This window comes from Amphibalanus amphitrite, unplaced genomic scaffold (genome assembly GCF_019059575.1).
Source record: "Amphibalanus amphitrite isolate SeventyFive unplaced genomic scaffold, NRLGWU_Aamphi_draft 001434F_arrow, whole genome shotgun sequence".
NCBI classification, from domain to species: Eukaryota; Metazoa; Arthropoda; class Thecostraca; order Balanomorpha; family Balanidae; genus Amphibalanus; species Amphibalanus amphitrite.
The window spans coordinates 70,409-94,766 of NW_024882927.1; the positions used below are offsets into that span (position 1 = coordinate 70,409).

Genomic DNA, 24,358 nt, shown 5'->3' on the forward strand with positions numbered 1-24,358 from the left:
TAAATAATGATTCGAAACTGTGCATAATTGAGACGGTAAAAATATGACAAACCATAAATATATTCAACCTTGCCATGTAGGCCTAGCATGTGCGATCCACATGCATACTTTAAATAACACCTAAATGTAACCCCTTCAAATTTTTTATTGCTCTATTTGCGACATCAATTGCCCCTGTCCGGAAATGACTTTGTTCGAGGCGACGGTAAGGACTTTATGTTGTCGTTTGGTGAGCAATTTTACCGCGCCGGTTCTGATTGCAGCGTGGTGCGTCAGTCCCCGGCGACTCCTGCTGTGCCTGCTGTGCGCTAGCCCCTCCCTCCCCTCCCGTCAGCTCCCGCTGCGCGTCCCGCCAGCAGCCGCTGCGTGTCCCGCCAGCAGCCGCCGCCGCCGGCCGCTCGTGACGGCCGGGTGTGAGCGGCACAGGCGGTCCGGCCGCCCCGTCCCCTCCCCTCGGTCCGGTCACAGGTCACGGCATTTATCAACCGCCGCGCACGGCACCATGAATATGCAGCAGCCGATGACTGGCCGGCTGCAATGATCGGTGACGTGGCGCCGCCGACTCCGGTGTCCGCGCGCTGCAAAAGCGTGTCCTGTGCGCTGTGGTGGGGTGGGTAGGGCTCGGTGACGCATTTGGAGTCAATATAGAATCCTGGGGAGCATTGTCACGGCTCGGGAGACCGTTTGTACTGATGCCAGCGGGACGCCACTGACGGAAATCATCGAGAGGCGCGTGTCCGTCGCTGTGTTCCAGCTCGAGTCTTAAGCTGTGGGCTTATGGAGACAACTGCTTACTCGTATTAGTTTTAGACTTGGCCGACTCTTTCATCACTCTAGGCCACAACAAACAACCGATTTGCCTGATGCTTGCTTTTTTACTTGTCTACTTTCATAGCGCCTCTCCTGCAATAATTAAGACTCCATCCGAGGCATTTCTTAATCGATGCTCTGATCATGCCAGGATCGTCCTATTGTTGCACGTTTTACAGTTGTGTTTTCCAAGTGACTGGTTGTGAATCAAGCACGATGGTTTCTTACATCTACCTGCTCCTGTGCATCGAGCCAGATAAGAGCTAATCGAAGTTCTCTCTGAACCCGACGGCAGGGGAATGGCGATTGGCAGCTTATGAAATCAAAACATTGGACACTATGTTTAGAACATCAAGTCGATATTTCATCTTCATCCATGTTAAACATATCCTTTCATTCTTGTTTGCATTTATAATCAGTCCCATGGTTGAACACATGCCTTAATAAATCACCCGAAAATATTAATTAAAAATATGGCCCCGGTGATGACAGCACTCATTAGTTTGTATTAGAGTGACCTAGTTGAAGTCACGGTTTGTTTTGGCGACCTGTCTGCCAAATTTGTCGTGCCTCCTCACGCCAGCTCCCCTGGGACAATGCAGGGTCCTGAGGGGAGTACGAGGAATCCCCGAGAGAGATCGTTTGTGTCAGCAGAACCGGAGCGGACCGCGGCGGCTGACCGGCCGACCGGGCGGATAGCGCTTCACACTCGGTAATTAACACCAGAAGTGTCGGCAAATTCATTAACATAACAAACACATCAGCCAGAGTTATTGTTCTCATTAGAGGCTGATCGCGATGCCATTATGGCGGTGGAATGGCATCCGTTCATCATGGCGTCTGTCGTTAGGTGCGATGTAATTGAGGCGCCGCTCACGGCTCAAATATCTATGGGCTCGGTAACCACTCGGTAACTCGGGGTATGCATGGCTGAAAAATCGCCCCCGTACAACATTCCAGATACCTACTTACGACACATTGAAACAAAATGTGGGACATCATCTGATAATTGGGCACGGGTAGAAGACACGGAAAACGAATTGCTACAATCAGAACCATTAGATGTAAATGCACATTACGAGACGACTGGAAAGCTTGTAAAACTGATCTCAATAAAATATTGTTATTTTTGCTTTGCATAGGTAATTCAGCAGCGAAGGAACAGCTATTTGGATTAGGGGTAAGTGCCAAGGGAGAAACACTTTTTCCTACAAGTGCGGTTTCTCCTGCAGCACAAACCCATCCACGTGCTCTCCATGGTTGGGTCTGCTCGGCGGCCCGTCCCCGGTGCACGGACGGCAGTGCGTCGTAAAACCCCGCCGCCAACAGGCTGTTTAAAGGCAAACGAGCCGACGATCATGGGCACCGCATGGTGTGAGGCTATTTCGGTTTATAACTCCTAATTTCCATTACCACAGGCCGCATAACACACGTTCCTGGCCTAATTTACGACGGAGTGCATCACATTTCGCCGCTCCATGAGCGTTATGTTGTTCCGCGGTGTTCTGCAGTCTCCGCACACGCAGCTCACGCAGAATCATGGACGCTGGAGTCGCCGCTTCTCTAGGGACATCACAGTGGCCAGAGGCTACGCTATGCGTGAGATCGACGAAGGAAAGTCTAATAACCTAGTATTACCAGTGCATTGCTCCGGGGTGAATTAGCCGCTGGCTTGCAGAAGACGCCCGATCCTGATGGGTGGCCATGTATTGAATAAATTAACCACTCATCTCACCAGTGTAAATATCAGGCAGGTTTCTCCCTCATATGCGATAATTGGCCCAATTTGAGCCTTGCCTGGCGGGTGACCATTGCCGGAAAGCTAGCGGTTCACGAGTCGACAGGATGCGCGGTATGATTGAGGGCACGCCGCGGGGATACGGTGTTATGCACGGTTTTCGGTCGAAACTGGGGAGTATCCAGGATCGTCCAAATCTCACCCGGTGCTGGCACCGATCCCGTTCACTCCGACACAGCGGTTTCACGGGGGCGCCACCACCGACACGGCTCCGGACAGCGCAGTGGGGATGACTGCCGTTATACCGGGGGCTGTCGATCAAGGGCAAGGGACCTAAGTGGAACTTGCAGGACTATCAAAATGTTTTTAAGATAGCTGAATCATCACATTTTCCCTGGTTTGTTTCTGTATTTACTGGCCATTTTATTTAAATAAAGTTGAGCGCAAGAAACAGCATGATGATTTGAAAGAGGTGGAGCATAAAACATCATTTGAAGCAGGGTTTGGCTTTGTAATGAACACAGCTGCTACCATATGGTGTCATAGGTATGACTTTATTGAATAGACCGTCAATATTATTATATGTTATATGATTAGCAGTCCGGATTGGTCTGTGTTCGACAGCTGTTTGTCGTAATTTGACGCCGTATTGGTGTGATGTTTTCTTAAAGTGCCAGTTAGCGCTACTCGGCGCCCCTCCCATCCATTATCGGGACCATCGCATTACCATATCGGCGTTGGCCGGTCACGTTCGGTAATAGGAGCCGAGTGTTCTGGAGAACGGTAGTCGCGCGCGCGCGCCGCTCTGGCAGATCAGCGGCGCCCGTCAGTCAAGAGCGATATGATCGGCCGCGGCCCACTCCAGATGCCTCCACCGAGCCCAGAGGTGACCGGCGCCGTCCTGCCACCCGCTAATTGCTGGAAATCCCATTATATGTGTGCAATGTGCACCGAAAATAGGACGAACGGCGGCCATCTAGTTAGTGATGATGAGTGGCCCCCGTCTCTGATGGCCAGCGATCCTCAGGCGGCCGACAATTTAGGAGGCAGCCAAACTGGATTAGAATATATGTCTGTGGATGATCGGACGGCTGTTGGCCGATAAATCGCGGGGGAGCACCAATTAGTTGGCTCATTGGAATGATTGAGTCAACTGCTCAGCTGGGGAGCGGTGTTTATGGCCGTGCCGATCGGCTGTCTTCGACTCAATGGCTCCAGATTGAAGTATCGGTTATTTATGACGTGCATAAGCACTCTGTTAGAGCTCCACCCTCTACTTTCTGGTGCGCAATGGTGCGATGAATCGGCTGGTGAGCGTCTGTCGGCTCTCTCGCGCCGCGCCGGCTGTCGCCGGGAGGAATCGCGCGCCTCTCCTCAGACCCGCCCAGCTGAGCTAACTAACACGGCCATGTACCGAATCGCCGTTTTGAATTAGGGGACTTTTGCAATGTAGTGTATCGGCTTGGGCCCGTGACTCGTAATTATTTTTTTATATTCGCTGGTTAATGGTCACGATCCCCGGGCACCATTACCAAGTTCTTTACCGCAAAACACATGACATGCCAGTGAGATTTTCTGACCTCAGAAAATTTCACGATGCTCAATGGTCCAAGAGGATCCAAAAGCACGTAGCGCACAGCCCAGATCAAATCAGATCAAACCGCTCAGCCGGTGGCCATGGTGAAATGCCCCGCCGGGTCGCTGGGAACGCTCCATGGGATGCCCGGCAGCCCGCGCCGACCCAGTCCACAGGTCCATTCGTCTGATTTAACCCTGACACTGCTGTAGTTCATGGGCGTGAGTAACTGGCAACATCTACGTGTCGCCGAGTACGAACTTGTGAAAAACGCAATATCTTACCTTTCTAATTAACCTTGCCATCACTTCTGCTTGGTTTAAGGTCTTCGTAAGGCTATAAAAATGTAGACAATGAATTGATGTCAGAAATCCCCAGCATCCGCTTCTAAAGGAGCTGCCATATTAGGTCACACGGCAGTTGGTTACATTCCATGAGAACTTTACCGCCGGAGTTGGTGGCTGCCACTGCCCCACCGCAGCTTCTGGCAGTGGTGGTGCCTTTATGTGCCGCGTTGACGTCTCCAGCATTGTGGGCGCCGCGTGCCGCGCCCGGGCGGAGACTGCATTGCCGACCAAAAGAGGACCTCGGCCAGTACCGGCGTGGTCGCATATGTATGTACTAGTGGTGTCAATCGGTTACCGAAAATTTCGGTTACCGAAAAGATATGCTGACCGATTTGGTAATCGGTCGGTCAGGCCCCCCCCCAAAATCGGACTCTTTCGGTCACCCTGCCAGTGAAACCATTTTCAAAAAGAGAAAGTATTCCATTTTTGCCTAGCTAAAATGAAATTTATTGGGATGTTAATGATACAGAATTGCAAAATTTCCCCCAAATGCCAAATGCCACATTTTGGCAACTTCATTAGCCATCCCACCCAGCAGGCAGCAGCCACCCATTGTCCAACCACAACTACAAGCAGGCTGATTTTGACTCAGTTGGCCCCACAAGTACACACTATTTTGAAACTCTATTCCAGTCTAACTGTTAAAATTTCACCTGTATTCAAAGAAGTATTGCCTACAAAAATCATTATACAGTCATCAAAACTGCAAGGACAAAAATAACTTGAATTACTGAAATGTGTTTCTGAAGACTGGACAGTTAGCATTTGGCACTTAGCAGTGATCACATTTACATTTCACATGTGTTCTACTATTCCACATTCTCCTCAAGTATTGCAGGTACCAACCAAATGTTTGAAATCTAGATGAGGTCCATGAAAACATAGCAGTCTTGACAAAAACTACAGATTCGGACCATGTCCGATTTCTAGAATCTTCCACATTCCAAACACAAGAAAGGATTTCGAAACAGATGCGCCATAACAGAGACTTTAAACCAGCTGATTAAGTTGCTGCAAAAAAAGTTTTGGATTGTTACATGCTGCCTCGTGAATTATTTTATTGATGTAAATGATCCAACACGATATTGAATTCCAATGAAATCAACATTGTGAGTGTAATTCAGTACAAGAAAATTAATTTCCCTTCAATATAATTCGAACAAAAGGGCATATAAATAAATATTACGTCATCATCATACATCCTTTCGTTAGGGAAGAGAGGATCTTAAAAGTCAATCCTTGGTTCTTCTATTACTTTTTGCGCTACTTTGGCGCCTTTTTGTATTAATTTTGTCTGCATATTTTGTTTTCTTGTAAAGATAAGACAAACAAGAGATAAGACAAAGTGCCTGTTTAATAAATTTTCATTTCATGTTTGGGACAAAATTCAAGCTCAGAGCTACCTAATACCTGCCTTTTCAGCTGGATTTTCAGTGTCAAATTCTTTGTAGAGTATCTCAGACCACATCTCAAGACTCAAGGCAAGTTTCCAAGCAGTTTTGATGTGTTTTGTGGTGTTTTGATTCCGCCTTTTCTCCTAGGGAATGTTGTCATGAACATATCTATTACCAGCCATTTGACTCACTAATTGATCGTGCTTTTGCAACATGAATGAGCATTCTTCCTTACATAGACCACAGTAGATTCTTGACAATTCTTGTTAACCAAATCTGTGAAATGCTGAGGTCCATGTGTTGCTACCCTCAGCAATGTAAATTCTACCACAAAATGTATTTTGCAGTGGCTAAGAATGGACTGATCTTGGACTGAAATGCCATTTCCCATTATTTTCCATCAGAATTTACCAAATACTTTAATTTTGGGGTAGAGTAATAGCAAATAGAATTTCGGTCAAATTTCGGTCAAATTTTGGCTTGGGATGTTATCGGTCGGTATTCGGTCGGAAATTTTTCCCAAATTTTGGTTTCGGTCGGTATCGGTCAGACATTTTTTGGAAAATGACATCACTAGTATGTACAGAAATGAAGCACTTCTCATGAACTCCTGTAGTCCGCGGTTCTTAACGCCTTCTGTTGACCCTCGACTCCTTTACGCCTTCTGTTGGCCCTCGGCTCCTTCGTGTCCCCTGTTGACCTGTATTCTCTTCTGGTGATCCCCGTACGCACTAGACGGGCGTTACAAATTGCCTCCGACCCCGGGCCGCCCAGCACTGCCGACGACGGAGCGACAGCGCTGGATCGCGCGGCTTAGGTTCGCCGTAAAAACGCTCCAGCTACTCAACGGCGGTGTAAAAACGGCGGACCCTTCCACAGCCCGGCCACCGAACAGTGAAATCTCAGCACACAAAAATGGACACCAGCTGTGAAGATCTCGTACAAGATTAAGGGTCGCTTACTTATATGGAATAAAATAACATTGCATTGAAACAACAATACGGGTAACAACTAACAACATTAACCCGCGCACCGACGGGGGGGGGCGGATATCCGCCCCCCCCCCCCCTGAGGTTTTTCGCGAATAGCGGGAAAACCGCGAATTTGGTATGACTATAACCTCATCAATTTTACACATGGTGTGCAAGTTTGAACCTCCTACCTTTTAAGGTCAGGTCACCAGGTCAGTTTGAATGACCCAACCTCAAGTCACTTTTTTGCAACTTTGTCACCGTGCCAGAGCTACAGTAGATGTCGGAGGCCTTTGAAAGTCGCAGGATATTATTAGGTCATTAGTAACTACAATTTGTATATCTCGGAATTTTGATATCGGTGACCTAAGGTCAGGTCAGTTTCGCGACCTCCCCATTATAAGTCAATGGGGGAAAAATCAACTCCCTGTTTTTACCACTAAAACGGGTTGGAATGGCCCCATATACCATACATGACTTCATATACGATCAACCTTCACTACCTTGAGGTCTGTTTTGCTGTTGGGCAGCTGTGAGGTCATGTGACGTCATCAAAGGTCACCAAAGGTTTTTGGCCAATAACTCCGTACAGGAACAAGATACAGACGCGTGGATGGTCTCATTGTGTTCAGCTCGTCAAGACGCATCGAATAATATACATGATGACCTCGAGGTCACGTGACCTGAGGTCAACCTTTGACCTTGACCTTTCGAGGTCAACATATATATCATTCGATGCGGATTGACGAGAGGATCACGATGATGCCCTTAGTTTGTTCCTATCTTGACTAATTCGAAAGTTATTCGAGAAAAACTCTCTCCATATCTAGCGCCGCCATTTTGACTTTTTCGACCCCTGTGACGTCATCTTTGACCTGACCTGAAAATGACCTTTGTAAAAATTGTAGATCTTGGCCGTGCGTATCCGATGCCGTTTACTGCTTGTCGCTATCTTGCTTCGTTCTCGAGATCTCAGGGGGGGGGGCGGTCATCCGCCCCCCCCCCCGTCGGTGCGAAGTTGGCGCAGACCCCCGTCGGTGCGCGGGTTAATAAACGACAAATTCATGGTTGCTTCTTACTTTGTGAGATTTCAGTAATAATTATGCAAAGCTTTTTGTTAAAATTATGTTTCAAACAGAATGTTCAGATGCTCCACACGCCAAACCAAGTCAGGTTCTTTCTCATAGATCAGTGTTCACACATCCCGACTCAACAACATTCGGGGTTAGACATATACATGTCGGATACAAGCGATTGTGCGATAAGCTTATTGTCCAAGGATCGATTGAAAAGCACATCGTCTAGTCGTAGCGCTGATCCTTTTCTTTTTCAAGTTTCACTCTGACGAACTCGCAAATATCACGCACTAATCGTTGCATGTAGGTGGTGAAATGGACAAAGCGTTGTGCCTATTTGCGATTCAGATGCCGCATAGTGAGTCTGACAGGTCATGTATTAAAAGATGCTTTAGAGTAATGCGTGTGTGTAGCGCTTATATGTTACCTTCGATTCAGGTCAAGATTGCGTCTCTAATTGCAAATTACGATCTGAAAGCAATCACTGGCGCCTGTCGGGGGAGGGTGCCGAAGTGTTTTATTTCGTCTGGAATATTGCTTGAAGAAGGCAGTAATTTCGCCTAATGAGATAGACGGCAGTCACATTAGATATATCTTGCGTCAAATCATCATTAATATCGGGCGTATCTAACACCGATCTGAAGAGTAACTCATGCAGCACCGGTCTGCTGAAGTCGTTTCCTTTGGGCCGGTCGACTGTCGGTCGCTCACGGGCGTAACATATATCGCCTCTGATCGGCCGGCGCTCGCTGTTCACCGCTGTAACGCTTTCGTCAACGCCAGTGGGTCCGACATCTCTTAGCGCTAATGAGGGGGTTGCAGCCGGGCGCTAACGCATAGGCAATTTAAAGCATGTTCGCGGCCGCTTCAGCACCGATGGAGCAAATTGCAGGACATGGCATGGCTGAGAGATGGCCGCACTCAAGCAATTGACCCGTGTTTGCTTTTCATAAATGGCTATGTCAACGTTCATGTCCATATATTTTGTAATAGGTAGGTACTTCGCTTTCTAGACAGCAAAAATGAAAGAACGACACCTACATTTCGCAAAAACAGCAGTTCTCGCATCAAAGACTTGGACAAATAACGAAATATATTACATATGTCCGTCTCGTAGTTGATTAGAGCATCTCCCTGTCTGTGACGAGAGCCCGGTTCGAGTCGCTCCGGCGCTCGGTATAGGAGGCTCCCGTCACCCCGTCGATTCTTTCATATATGACAGAAACTGCACAAAAGTAACTGCTGATGGATCCCAACGTACTGCTATCGGGTCCTCACCGGTCCCACCGACCTCATCAGACCTCAGCGGACTTCATCGGTACCACCGGACTGCCGGCTGGACTGCACCGCCCCCAAGGCCGTATAAGAGCCGTATAAGGCCGTATAAGACCGCCCCCCAGTGGACCGCCGGCTGGACTGTATCGGCCCCGGCGGACTGGTAACCCGACCCCACTAGGTGATAGCGTGATGGCAGTTGTGAGTTATAATCGATATCGAACGACTGCAGCGCTGTAGATGACCGAGATAATCGGCCATTACCGGCCGATTTTGACTCATGACGGTATTAAATGCACGTGATCTACGAGCTCGGGCACCGGCGCTACAAATGGCACTGTATTTAACACATGGTAAACGCGCACCGCTCAGGCACTGAGTGGCTATCGAACCAGTGCAGAGTATGCAATCGGATGTTTTATGAATGATAATGTATCATATAAGCAAACGAAAATAATTAGCATTTCGTGTAAAAATTGTGATGTTCGGACACATTGACGAATTTTGTGCTGAATGGTTTTCAACTAGGTATAGCTGTAGAAGGTTACCTCTAGCTCAAGGTCCTCTCAACTATGCTTGAGACCTGCTATTTTACTGTTTGAGATAGGTCCTTACATGTTTTTATTTCTTAGGTGTGCCTAGCGGACCAACTGTTGCACACACGTCTCTTCCCGTCACTACAGTCGTTGTGTGTTGCGCAGTCTGTCGGGACCGTCCTCCGCAGCACACTGGCGGCCGCGGTCGCGCCATTATTTCGCGCCACATTCGTCAGCGCCGCTGCTGCGCCGTGATCGATGGCGCACTTAATTCGCCGCCAGTTTTGATTCATGCCACGTTGAGTAATGAGTGCGCGCCGGGGGCGCTGGCCGGACATCGGTGCCCAGTCGGCACACATCGCTGATGCGGCTTTCGCAGAGCCTTCATCGGTCCACAATGGGCCACTCTCAATCATTTCTTTGAGTAAATAATTGGAAAGGATTTATGGCATCTGGTAGATTGGATGGCAAATTATTGGTAACTTCAGCTTTGAGGGATGGGTGGATTTATGCTATGCCAGTATTGTAAGATTTTCTAATGCAAGTACTCGTAAGTGGTGGTTATTTTGTCCATGAAATGTTTGATAGCATGGTGCTGAATTATAAATGCTTGGTTTTACTTAATCATATATGACTTGTGTTTGATTTGATTGGTATGCATCAGTCACGCGCAGATTTGAGAGCGATGACATGGCTGCAAGGAAAATGGTCTTATGTATAGCTGTCGGCACGCCCAATATAGCTCCAACGAACAAATAATGAGAACGACGGTAATTACGTGGCCGACAACATGGCAGTCTTCTTCTCTGAGTAACTTGTTACTCAATTTAAATATTGCGTTTCAGCTGATCACCTTCTTGCATCGGACGCACACCTCTCACGCCGCTGCTGATTTGATGTTATATCAATTTAATATCAGTGTCATATTTTTGCACCCTGTAAAACTTTTTGTTTTGTTTAAGAACAGTCACGTTTCCATTGCATTGCTTGATAATTGCCACATCAAACGAGTATGTGGAAAACGTGTGCTGCCAACACAATACAATACAATACAATCAATTCACTGCCTGATGCTCCCTCATAAATAAAATCGGTAGATAGAGCATTACTTCTTTTGTGGAAGAGAGCGGCGAAAGGGAGTGCTTTTAATTGAAACTATAGCCGTTTTTATCTCGACCCTCACATCTACAAATCGCCTCATGTGCAACACTAGAGGAAAGACCGGGCGCTAAAATGATTTACTTATGTGTCAGCCAGCATACTGGCCATTATTAATTGTCTATTGACTCTGGCTTATTGAGTAGAGAGTAATGGTCTCAGCTTATATCTTCGTGATCATTCCTGATTTATTGAGGCAGTGGTAGGAACACTTGCTAGTTGATTTGGCCTCCACTTTCAGTGCACTGATTTTTGTTGCAGTAATTTTGCTTCAATGTTATAAAGTATGTACCTAATGATCTCTTCATTGAGGAACGTCACAAGTGCTCAAGAAACAAATAAGACTGGCGAAAGGATTGAAGTCAATTAAAAAAGAAGCTGCTTCTTTATAGGGACATCTCAAGATTTTGAAAAAAAATCTTAAGACTCCGTCTTCATAGTCAGTCTTTAACCCGCGAGTTGCTGGGGGGGGGGGGCGTTAAACGCCCCCACTTTTTTCGCCGGGCTATAGCATAAAAACGGCGCGCCGCAGGCGCGCCAAATTTTGGGTACCTGTAGGGAATTGATTGAAGTTTATTGTGACAGAGTTTTGAAAAAATCGGTCCGAAAATTTTTGAGATATCGAGGTTTTAGTGACGTCATGATTTCTGAGTTTTCGACCAAAAACGGCATATGTTCAAAAAACCATATAAAATCACAGAACAGACATACAGACATGCCGTAAACGCCATTTGACTGCCAATACCATGGACAATCAAACGGCTATCTTCGATTGTTGATTATCGTTCCGCATTTTCCAAAATCTTGAACTGAATCTTGGCAATTTCTCGTGACTACTTCACGACCATGATACATGCATTTCTTAAATTGAACTTTTTTAGCCAAACACGTACACATATGGTAAAATGAATGTCACCATCGTGTTCTACGCCCCAAATTACCCATAAAACATGTGTCACAGGCTGCGAATATCAGTTTTGATTTTCGGGGATATGTGCCTGCCCGGTTGACCTGACCTTGACCCTGACCTATGCTTGACTGACCCCTACATGGAGCTGACACTCTTGTAGGCCTTATATGATGGATTGTGCACCGTTTTGACAGAGTTTATGACGAGAGGCGCCCATTGCGAAGTCCTGAAGTCCATGCTACTGAAAGCCCGATTTCAGGTGTTTGACCTGACCTTGACCTGACCTGTGACCTCAAAATTCAACTTTAAAGTACTCATCTGAAGCGTCTCGTCGCGTTCTTTCGTTTGCCGCCTCGTGCGTTTCGCTGCGCCTATTGGTTCTCGAGTTATCGGCTGGGGGCATTTAACGCCCCCCCCCCCCCCCCAGCAAACGGTGGGTGGCGAAATACCCCAGCAACTGCCGGGTTAAAGTACCGCGTAACAGTGTGGGGGATCCATCAAGCCCGACCGTGGAAGGACTGCTTAAGTTGAGTCACCGATGCAATTGACATCCTCGTCCATTTCCCAGAGGGCTGTTCACGGGCCCTGTGTGCGGTCGGACCGCACACAGCCTCCAAGCTCCGCCCACTGCGTCCCTACGTCAGCCTTCCGTCACCGCACACAGCGATCGCTGTGGCCGGTCGGGACTGGCCACAGCGGACCGTCCACCGCACGCAGCCGTGACGTCAGAACCGCCTACCCATCCCCTACCCCCACGCCTGCTGGACGCACCGCACACAGCGCACGCAGCAGTGTGCGGTGCCCGTGAACACCCCTCTGGTCAATTGGTTCGGTGAATAGCAGGCCCTTCCTCGGTCAGGCTTGATGGATAGGGCACCGCATTGTTGCGCGGTATTTTTAAGACCGACTGTACTTACTACTTAGAACTTACCCAAAACTTACTTCCGTAACGCCAACAGGCCTCGAGTGGTTAGATTTAGTCAAAGTCGCATCATGACTATACGCACATATGCGTACTTAGCAGGCTCTCCACAGTGATTGGTGTTACCTTGGTATGCTGCTGAAAACCTATAAACACAGGCTAGCTCAGCGGAATTCAGTTTGGTGCTGCCAGTTGCCACCCTTTCCCCCCCCCCCTCCCCACACCTACATTAGCTCCGAACGTGACTCTATACGTGAACGTCGAAACAAGACCCATGCGGACCCTATAGAATGAGTTTGATATGGCCCAAGCGTCATGCTTTTTCCTCAGTGGATGGATCAAATGGTAGACCAGTAAAACGCCTTTTGGGCGACCAACGGAGCGAGCGAGAGGATGGGCCTTGCACGTGCGAAATTGCGAGGGGGTACCTCCAACTAACTTGTGCACTGCACCTTACTAACCGGTCTTTAGCGATGTGCCAAATTTTAGCGCAATCGGCCTAGCCGTTCTCGAGATCTGGAAGCGGCACACTGCACGTGCGCACGTGCAAGCGGGGTCCAAACTAACTTTTGCACGGCACCCTACTAACTGGTCCCCAACCGCGTACCAAATTTGAGCGCAATCGGCTCAGCCGTTCTCGAGATCTGGGAGCGCCCCCTGCACGTGCACACGTGCTGTAGCACCCCAACCTTAACACATTCAGATGAATTATCTGATGGAGACCTAACTGTGTACCGAGTTTCAATTCAATCGGCCCAACTGTTGTGCCGTTATTGAGGTTGCAATTTTGGGGGTTCTTAAAAAATGTCCAACTTTACCACGCGCCACGTGCGGTGGTTGGCAAGAACGCATGGTGGCCATCACACCACAGAATTTTTACGTCTAAGTGACATTCAGTAAAGAAGACCGCTTGTCAATCGGATGTCCCGTTCCTAAGATATTAGCTTTTGAAGAGCGTCCCCACCTAAGATATTAGCTTTTGAAGAGCGTCCCCACGGCCGGCCGGCCGGCCGCTCATACTCAGGATTTTCCCTTAATTCAGTATGAGACTCCGCTCGCTTCGCTCGCTCCGTAACCAGTATAACGCCTTATGGGGCTACTAACGGAGCGAGCGAGAGGGTGGGCCTTGCACGTGCGAAATTTCGAGGGGGTACCTCCAACTGACTTGTGCACGGCTGACGGCACCCTACTAACCGGTCTCTAGCGATGTGCCAAATTTGAACACAATCGGCCCAGCCGTTCTCGAGATCTGGAAGCGGCACCCTGCACGTGCGCACGTGCAAAATGGGTCCCAACTGACTTGTGCACGGCACCATACTAACTGGTCCCTAATCGTGTACCAAATTTGAGCGCCATCGGTCCAGCCGTTCTCGAGATCTGGAAACGACCCCTGCACGTGCGCACGTGCAGCAGCACCCCAACCTTAACACATGCAGATGAATTATCTGATGGAGACCTAACTGTGTACCGAGTTTCAATTCAATCGGCCCAAACGTTGTGCCGTTATTGAGGTTGCAATTTTGGGGTTCTTAAAAAATGTCCAACTTTACCACGCGCCACGTGCGGTGGTTGGCAAGAACGCATGGTGGCCATCACACCACAGAACTTTTACGTCCAAGTGACATTCAGTAAAGAAGACCGCTTGTCAATCGGATGTCCCGTTCCTAAGATATTAGCTTTTGAAGAGCGTCCCCACGGCCGGCCGGCCGGCCGGCCGGCCGCTCATACTCAGAATTTTCCCTTAATTCAGTATGAGACTCCGCTCGCTTCGCTCGCTCCGTAATCAGTATAGTACTAACTATCAGTATGGTACTTAACTATGCTGATATACCTAATACCAGTATAGCGCCTTTTGGGGCGACTAACGGAGCGAGCGAGAGGGTGAGCCTTGCACGTGCGAAATTTCGAGGGGGTACCTCCAGCTGACTTGTGCACGGCACCCTACTAACCGGTCTCTAGCGATGTGCCAAATTTGAGCACAATCGGCCCAGCCGTTCTCGAGATCTGGAAGCGGCACCCTGCACGTGCGCACGTGCAAAATGGGTCCCAACTGACTTTTGCACGGCAGCCTACTAACCGGTCCCTAACCATGTACCAAATTTGAGCGCCATCGGTCCAGCCGTTCTCGAGATCTGGAAACGACCCCTGCACGTGCGCACGTGCAGCAGCACCCCAACTCTGGCACATGGATATGCAGTGCCTAGTGGGTGCCTACCTACAGGGTGTAACGAAATTATCCGGACATCTTTCTTCGCGCTGTAATTAAGAAGCAAGACATTCTGATATTTTCCCTTTTGAATTATTATATAGCCACCTTTCATAAGAGCGCAGGTACACATTTTTGGAGCATTCCAGCCACTGGATTTTCCAGCACAGTGGGTTTCATATAGAGTAGCGCCTTACTAACCTGTGCCCGCAGTTGGGCGGCGCTGGTGGCGGGTGTCCCCTCATTCATCTCCTGATGGACAATAGTCCATAATATATCGACGGAATTGCATGGGAACTATTTCCAAGCCATAGCCCTTTAGCCCAGAAGAACAAAAAGGTCCTCTCGGCATCAATTCTCATTCTGCTAGGGACTTGAAGGTGGTGCGCCGCCCCGTATGAAGACTGCGCGGCTTGAATCAGGTATCGGTACACGTTCAGAAACCGAGCCATCCTGTGCCGTCTGGTTGAGTGGCTCCAACCAATCGCTAGCCAGGATGTTGCGCCGGTAATACTCGTCACTGATAGTGTTTTCTGTGTCGTCATGAACAGCTTGAATATTACACAGCAGCTGAACATGCTCCAGGTCTGGATTTTGGCCGGATGTTTGACGCCGGCGACGGCCGGCACATTCGAGCTGCTGGCAGCCCACACATGGCCGATTTGACGGTTCAACGGGTATCGCAGCTCGAACAGCTTCCCATCCGACCAGGTAACCTCATTCGTGTCTTCCTTCGACCAGTGGACACGCCCTGGCCTGAAGCCAAAGGTGGTTGACTGGTTGTTTTCCCGTCAATTTCATTGTCTTTTCCAGTTTGAAGGGCAGTAAAACCAAGCTAAAGGGCGGGTAACGGTGAATCATGATGTGGGACCTCTTATTATCTACCTTGGTAAGAATTCGAGTCAGTATGCGGATTAATTGGTGCCGTTTCCTTGTCGCTATCTTGACAACTCTCCTCACCACTTGGCAAAGGGCGCCTTTTGCGATCGAGGCCGGGCTGAGTCTGCCACCAAGTCCCAGCTTATTACGCCTCAGGCAGATGTGCTACTGGCTGCTGCTGATGTCCAGCTGCTGACAGACCAGCTTCTGGCTCATGCCACCATGCACCAACACGTAGCCTTACTACGAAACGAGAGACTGTACTCCTTTCTCTCCACTGCCTTAAACGAAAACTATCAAATGAACCCGTTGGCGACTCGACTCTTACTCAGAGTAAGAGTCGTTTCGCAAGGTCAGGTCACTGCTGAGTTGAGAGCAGATACCAGAGGTATGCATTCATCCAATTTTCCAGCTTCTGACATTAAAAGAGAAACTGTGCGAGCAGATATGGCGAAAAAATAGATGTCCGGATAATTTCGTTACACCCTGTACATGCCAACTTTCAGCGCAATCGGCCAAGTAGTTACTGAGATATTGCAACAATTACAAAAGTGACACCTCTTCGTTTTGCACGTGGCACGTGCATAAGGGGTCACCCACATGCATCGAGAATAGTCCAATACTTGGTAGAAGGAATGAAGCTACCCCACAAAAATTACCGCATGTAAATCGGTCAAGTGGTTGCTGAGATATAAGCCTCGCAAAAGCGTGACCACGGCCGGCCGCTCATACTCAGAAATTTCCGTTATTCTACGTAAGACTCCGCTCGCTTCGCTCGCTCCGTAACTAAGTTGAGATAAGCGATGACGTATTTTCGTTTGTTTTACGATCCTGAACAATGGATGCATCATTTGCATATTTTTTGATATAAGGACAAAATTATTTGCTCAAATAATCAAACCCTAGGTGTCATTTAAGCCCCAAATTTCAGATTCCCTTCTTTATCATAACGAAGTGCATTACATTGTGCTTATGCATTGTGTACCTACGACACCAAGAAGGTAGTTAGGTACTTGCAGCACCATGAGCGCAAAATGACCATTGCAGTTCGCGCGCCCTAATGTCCCATTTAACTAACTAGCCTAAGTACTTGGACCTTTAACAAGCTTGTTTCTGCATATTAGGCTCCTTGTCTCCCACGGAATCATCTTCCGATGTCTTCTGTGCCAGCGAGGCCGCCGTCCCGTGCAAAAGCGACATCCCGTTCAACTGCGCTGAGCGCGTATTTACAAATTGCAACCGAGCTCCGCCGTGGGGTAAGGTGGGCAGGGGTTTTCGCACTACGGCTGCGGTTGAACTACCGTCTGTGGTAGAAACTTCAGGACGATGGCGCGTTTCATACGAAATCTGGCGCAATGTTTGTTTGCTTCTGAACTTGTACTGAGCGCTGTTCGGCAGCCGGCTATTTTGTGTGCAGGGTATGACGTATTTCGCGAGCTGACGTCACAGGCGGTGACGTCGGCTCGCGCGCGAGCCGAGCGCCAACGACAAACTAACGGGAACCCTCGGACACCCTCGGGGCATAAACCGCGGAGTAGCATATTGAGCGAGTCTTATAAGGAAAATTCATATATTTTCGTTTCACAAATGATAATCAGGGCGTCTCTTACCTTTTTACATATCATTTATGCTTACCTAACACTTCAGTTGCCAAATATCTGCAATTTATTCAAGCGAAGGTATTTTCAGTAAATATCAATGGTATAGACCGAAATCTTTTGAATAACAACTCCAACCAACAGAAATAAAAATAACTTAATTTATTCCAACCATTTCCTCCAAATAAACAACCCAAAAACTCACTTTTACACACATCATTCATAATAAAGCATACTAACACGCCGCTTTTGACAATTGCGGCGTCGAGTGGCGCGCTGCTAGCGCTCTTTTTCGATCGCAGAGACCCTGCACGCGCGCGAGCACACTACGTCACGTCCGGGGGGCACAGGTACATACATGAAAAATCGCAGTGACGTAACACTTTTCTCGCTTCTCATTGGTCAATAGCCCGTTGCCGGGGTAACGTGCACGTATGTGAGCGCGGGCAAGAGTACTAGCCGGCCGCCGATCAGGGCTCAGGTGATGCCGATAGAACCTTCAATCATTCTGGGCTGACGCTTATGACTTGGAAAAAGTCCGAAAACCTGTCGGCTCTTGTTCAGCAGGAGGTGTATGAAGGGCCACCCGCCATAAGCACTGCTCAACCGCAGGCACAGGTTTAGACGATGTTGGTCCGCATCAAAGCCAGTGTGCTGGAGAATCCATTGGCTGAAATGCTCCAGAACATTCATCACTGTGTTTTTATGAAAGGTGGCTACAAGCTCAGTTAAAAGAAAAAGTACCAATACCAGATTGTTTTGCTTTTTAATTATGCAGCGGGAAGAAAGGTGTCCGGATAATTTCGTTACACCCCCTGTAATGTTCAAATGGTTGCTAAATTCGAAATCAGCTCCAAAAACTAGCCTAGAAACATGTAAAACTCGAAAAAGGAACCGAGGTCATCAAAGGTCATTGAGCTGACCTGACCTTCAGGTGACCTTGACACCCACCCTAATGCATGGGACCAGCATCATATCACATGTTTCAACGCTTGAAACCACGTGAAAACTGCAACCGCGCGGCTAATGCGAGCCGACATACGCCGAATCGCGATTCGGGCCAAACATGGTCTCGAAAAATAGGTCACATGTCAAAAGTCAATTGGGTCAGGGTCATGAAATTTTCAGGGTAGGTGTAAAATTGATAAAATCGGGGGCATTGAAAGTTTCGTCGCGATCGGACCGTTTTTACGCGAGTTACTCACGAAAAACCGATAAAGCGCACCCAAAAAGGCAGAAATATGCACATGCGATATCCCATACTGCGAAAAAAGGTGCATCATTTTTTAACGTCGCCGACAAATTGTAATTACCCTAAGCTCAGGCAGATGTATGGTAGAAAATCCCCCAAGTGAAATACAGTACGGCGGAAATAAAATACCCTACGGCGGAGCTCGGTTGCAATTTGTAAATACGCGCGCTGAGCGGATTGTAGACAGCTGATTGCCGCCATCAGCTGATTATGGACAGCTGTTTGCGCCTCCGGCTGTGCTTGACCCGGCGATTGTCGTACGCTGGGTCGCCGTGTGGCCGCGTTTCTGAGGAACCATGTCACTGCCGGTGTCTCCCACCGCGGGCAGCGCTGCGCCCGGAAGTGGCGGAGGCTCGCACGAGATTGCGCCGTCACTAACGGTGTGCATGAATAATGCAAATTCATTGTGCAAGATGATTGGGTGCATGCAGACATGTATGGCGTCTGTATACGCCGAGAATATCTGCTGACTAGGCCCTGAGCCGAGTGTGCACCAAACGGTTTGACCATGATCTGCGAAGTGCGAAGCGCATGGCTGCGTTGGTCGGGCCTGCTAATAATTATATTCAATTGTTATTTATGTTTTTTTATCAATTCTTAGATAATTCTCTATTTGTAATATGCGCACTGTGCTACAATCCAGAGTGTAGGAATACCATATGTGTCCTTTGTGATTTGACGTGCGCCCCACTCTACCGTCAGGCCGAGGGACACGCGGAAGGAGAAGTCACGCGACGCGGCCCGGTCTCGGCGCGGCAAAGAGAACCACGAGTTCTACGAGCTGGCGCGTCTGCTGCCACTGCCTACAGCCATCACCTCGCAGCTGGACAAGGCCTCCATCGTGCGCCTGACGCTCAGCTGTCTGAAGATCGGGGAGTTCAGTCGGCGCGGCGACCCGCCCTGGCACGGCCCGCCGGCGCACGACGCCCTGCAGAGAGGTCAGTAAGAGCTGAGGGGTCAGTCCGGGTGGGGTCGGTAAGGGGTTAGTCCGGCGGGAGGAGCCAAGGGGTCAGTCCGGCAGGAGGATCTGAGGGGTCAGTCCGGGTAAGGCTGATAAGGGGCCAGTCCGGGGGCTGAGATCAGTGATACTACTGATCAATCAATGAGGCCCGAGGGTGACATTTATGTTCACTGAGGATTTCCTCGAAACAATGCCATGCTCGTGTGGCTGCAAAAGGGCCGATCGAAACTTGTGAACTCTTGTTCACAGTTTCGATCCTAGGGATAGTTTCGATAGTTTCGAGCCTAGGGATTCTATAGAATCCCTAGGCATTCTAAAGAATGCCTGATTTTCAGGCATTCTATAGAATGCCTAGGAAATACACGAATCTTTCCAACATATTAGTGTATGTTGTATAAGATTATGAGCACAGACCGACATGTAACATTATTATTTTCTGCCAGGCTACCTTGCGGTCAGCTATTTATGTTCATTCAGTCAAATGTTCATTCAGTCAAATTTTCCGGTCAGGTATTCAATCTGACCTTATTAGGTCAAATTGTATCAGGATTTCATTCTGAGAGTACAGAGTATTTATCTTAACGCTAGAAAGACGATGGTGGTAATGTCAATATCGGAAACGCCTTTGGTAAAAAAAAATTACACAGAAAAAAATTGGCAAATCGTCCATTTTTGGAGGTGTTTGCCTTCTAAGGAATTGATTTAAGGTCAAACTGGAGAAAACGGCTACGAGCCAAAAATGGACAAAAATTGGGCTGACCTAAAAAATGGCTTAGCTATTTGTTTTAGAAATGGCACCCTTTCGAACATTGCCAAAGAAGAACTGAAGTAAAATTTCATAATTTTGAGTCTTTGACGACCTTTCGAATACCGCATGGCCCAGAAGTCAAGCTGGAAGGGGAGATCGAACAACACCTAATCCGGCTCTTGTTACGGCCGGGCCACCGCCCAGACGTGGAATAATGAACCATTTATTCAGGTTATTCTCTGACATTACGGTGTAGGTTGAGCTGTCCATGTATGTATATTGAGAGTCGTTACACGAAGTGCTTATAACGACATAAAATGTGGCCTTTGGTGTATTTTTCATCTTCATTTCTAACATCAGAACAAAGCCATCGTCATTCGCAATCACTTTCGATTCAAGCCTACGGTCCACCCTCCCAGCCAACACTCTTCTAATGCAGCTTCGTATCTGTAGCAGCATAATCCTCCGAGGGTAACCGTTTAAGCGACTGGTTGGCCTGTGACTCTCCCGCGTGCCTTGCGCCGTGGCTCTCCCGTGCCAACGGAATTGGATCAGCTGCTGCTTGCGGCGCACCATTTGGTGGTCGGCATAGCCCAATACCTCCCTCGCTTCCTCTCAGCTCATTGCCCTGCAATGGTATGAGGTGACGACCGGCCTAGGCCAACAATGAAAATTAGGTAAACAAATAGCATTACTGCCACTGACCCCTAATTTTCGAAGTGTGTTTCGGACAATCAAAATATTTAGGCATTCTATAGAATGCCTGGGAGCTTAAGCCAGGCATTCTATAGAATGCCTAAGCAGTCAGGGATTCTATAGAATACCTAGGGATTCTATAGAATGCCTGGTCGGTCAGGCATTCTATAGAATGCCTAGGCATTCTATAGAATGCCTGATTCCACACATTGCCTGTAACATACATACTGCTTGTGCTTCGGTCTCAATATCGGCAACTGACTTTTGTCCTCTGCAGGTCCCCACATTCGTCTTCGTGGCGTCCCGACGTCAATAGCGGACGCCTATGACCACCACCAGGGGACGCACATACTGCAGGTAGGTGTCCTATGGGCACCACCAGCGGGTTACATATCACATAGACATTAGGGTCCGCCGAAATCAGTGCTGGTGGCCTAACATAACCTGGAAAATTGAACTTTACGACACATCCAGTCGTCGCAATGGCTTTGATCGACCTTTATCGACACAAGGCCTGTTTGATGAACATTGAGCAGTCTTCTTTGTAAGGGTAAAGTATTGTAAGTATTTGTAAGTATCCCCCTGCCCTGTATCGTGATATTGATAAAACCAACGAGTGCCTATTACGGCACGTGCCAGTTGCCACGTGCGACTCACATGAGGAGATCCAGAGGAGCTCTTCATGCCATGATGTGGGAACGGCTGAAAGGATACAATTAAAAATTTGTTTCCAGCAGCTGACATTAACCCGCGAGTTGCTGGGGGGGGGGGGGCGTTAAACGCCCCCACTTTTTTCGCCGGGCCATAGCATAAAAACGGCGCGCCGCAGGCGCGCCAAATTTTGGGTACCTGTAGGGAATTGATTGAAGTTTATTGTGACAAAGTTTCAAAAAAATCGGTCGGAAAATTTTTGAGATATCGAGGTTTTAGTGACGTCATGATTTCTGAGTTTTCGACCAAAAACGGCATATGTTCAAAAAAATCATATAAAATCACAGAATAGACATACAGACATGCCGTAAACGCCAATAGACTGCCAATACCATGGTCAATCAAATGGCTATCTTCGATTATTGATTATCATTCCGCATTTTCCATAATCTTGAACTGAATCTTGGCAATTTTTCGTGACTACTTCACGACCATGATACATGAATTTCTTAAATTGAACTTTTTGAGCCAAACACGTACACATATGATAAAATGAATGTCACCATCGTGTTCTACGTCCCAAATTACCTATAAAACATGTGTCACAGGCTGCGAATATCAGTTTTGATTTTCGGGGATATGTGCCTACCCGGTTGACCTGACCTTGACCCTGACCTATGCTTGACTGACCCCTACATGGAGCTGACACTCTTGTAGGCCTTATAAGATGGATTGTGCACCGTTTTGGCAGAGTTTATGGCGAGAGGCGCCCATTGCGAAGTCCTGAAGTCCATGCTACTGAAAGCCCGATTTCAGGTGTTTGACCTGACCTTGACCCGACCTGTGACCTCAAAATTCAACTTTAAAGTACTCATCTGAAGCGTCTCGTCGCGCTATTTCGTTTGCCGCCTCGTGCGTTTCACTGCGCCTATTGGTTCTCGAGTTATCGGCTGGGGGCGTTTAACGCCCCCCCCCCCCAGCAAACGGTGGGTGGCGAAATACCCCAGCAACTGCCGGGTTAACCGACGAGCCGCTGGGATATACCTAAAGTTTCCCCCTTAACGTTTTTGTGTGATATTTCCGAAATCTCATAAGATATGAGCTTATTGCTTGGTATAGCTTCAAATAAATACCTAGGCTATATTTGAAGAAAGTTTATTGGTTGCAGCACTTTACACGCATTCGTTTTTTAAGTAGCATCTGGCCGGCCGGCAACTGTCGTGACTCGTGAGGGCTAGTGTTCGTATCTAAGTAGCATTTGACCAGCCGGCAACTGCCGTGATGGCTATACATATTTATGCGTGTTAGATTAGGTCAGGTCAGGTCAGGTCAGGTTTGCTTTGGTTTGATTAAAGGGACCCTCCCACCTTAACATTAGATTTGAGTTGAGATAGCCAAAATGGGGTCCCTGGCTCACAATTACCGGTTTCGGCACTCACAACATCGAGAAATGCCTTAAATCAGAAATATTGAATTTCAAAATTGCAGCATTTTGATTCAGAGGGGCTAATGCTTAGGAATACCCCTCTGAATGTGTGACGTCAGCGCAGATATCTAACGATTTTTAAATGTTTGACTAAAACGTTTTGTAGCACGCGGTGGTATAAGCTATTTGCGCGCAACATCTGCCGCAAACGCCGCACCTCTAAAATAAAGTCGCTAGAAACAGCGGAGATCCCCAAAAAAGTAAACAAGAGTAAAAGTCTAATATCTTGAAAACCGGTGAATATTTTTCGGTGAAATTTGGTAGATATTCGTTTTCGCTCTTTCTGAACCGAGCGACATCACTTTCATGCCAATTCATAAACTTTTTTGAAGGTGGGAGGGTCCCTTTAAGGTAGAAAGAACCATCTCCGGGTAGCGCCTCTCCTTCGTTGCTAAAACGAAACGCGCGAGGGCCAGACATTACGAAGTCCAAAAGACAGTTACGTAGACGTCGGCTCATTCTGATTTTTTTATATGATGTAGCTAATGTATGGGAGAATAAAATATGAAAAAATCAGCGAAATCGAAGGGTACCCATTTTTCAGAAATTCAAAATTTATTTTTTGAATTTTAATTATGTTCACTACTTAGTTAATGACGTCAATATTGTGATGCTCAAATTAAAGCTTGATCTATTCCCTCCACTTCAAACTTTGTCGCATGGTGATATGTCTAAAACTTTAAAGGTTATGACGCTTTACAGATGACAATGTGCCTTGCCTAAGTCAATGTTTGATGACGTATATCTCGGAAACGTGACGTCATATCTTGACCAAAAATGTCTCCTTTCTTTTCACATATAGATGAGTAGTTTCACAATGTTTCGCAAAAATCAGAGGAGGTGAGGTTCAAAATCGTCATTTTTTGTCCCACTTGACGTGGAATGCCCCTATACCTATAGCCAAAACAATCCGTTTTTTTTTTACCCTGATCATCCCTTTGACATGAAAGCATCGTATTGAAATGTGATGCTGAGTAATACTCGACTTCACATGAAACTTGATGCTCACCGTTCCGGCCATCTTCAGGACTAGAGATGTCAATCGGATACCAACTTTTTGGTATACCGATACCAAACCGATACCAACTTGGTATTTGGTATTTCAATCGTAATGTGTTTGGTATTTTGTTGGTATCATAAATCCTCACTAATGTTTAAGAGGCTAAAA

General features: G+C 47.7%; 1 protein-coding gene across 1 annotated transcript in view; it reads left to right on the forward strand.

Moving 5' to 3' along the window:
* LOC122373032 (protein trachealess-like) overlaps positions 1-24,358 on the forward strand; it is a 51,475-nt gene that overhangs the window by 21,574 nt on the left and 5,543 nt on the right. Inside the window, exons 3-4 of the mRNA XM_043350765.1 lie at positions 19,351-19,586; positions 21,331-21,410. Of these exons, the coding sequence (XP_043206700.1) occupies positions 19,351-19,586; positions 21,331-21,410 (316 nt within the window). The remainder of the gene's footprint in view (positions 1-19,350; positions 19,587-21,330; positions 21,411-24,358) is intronic.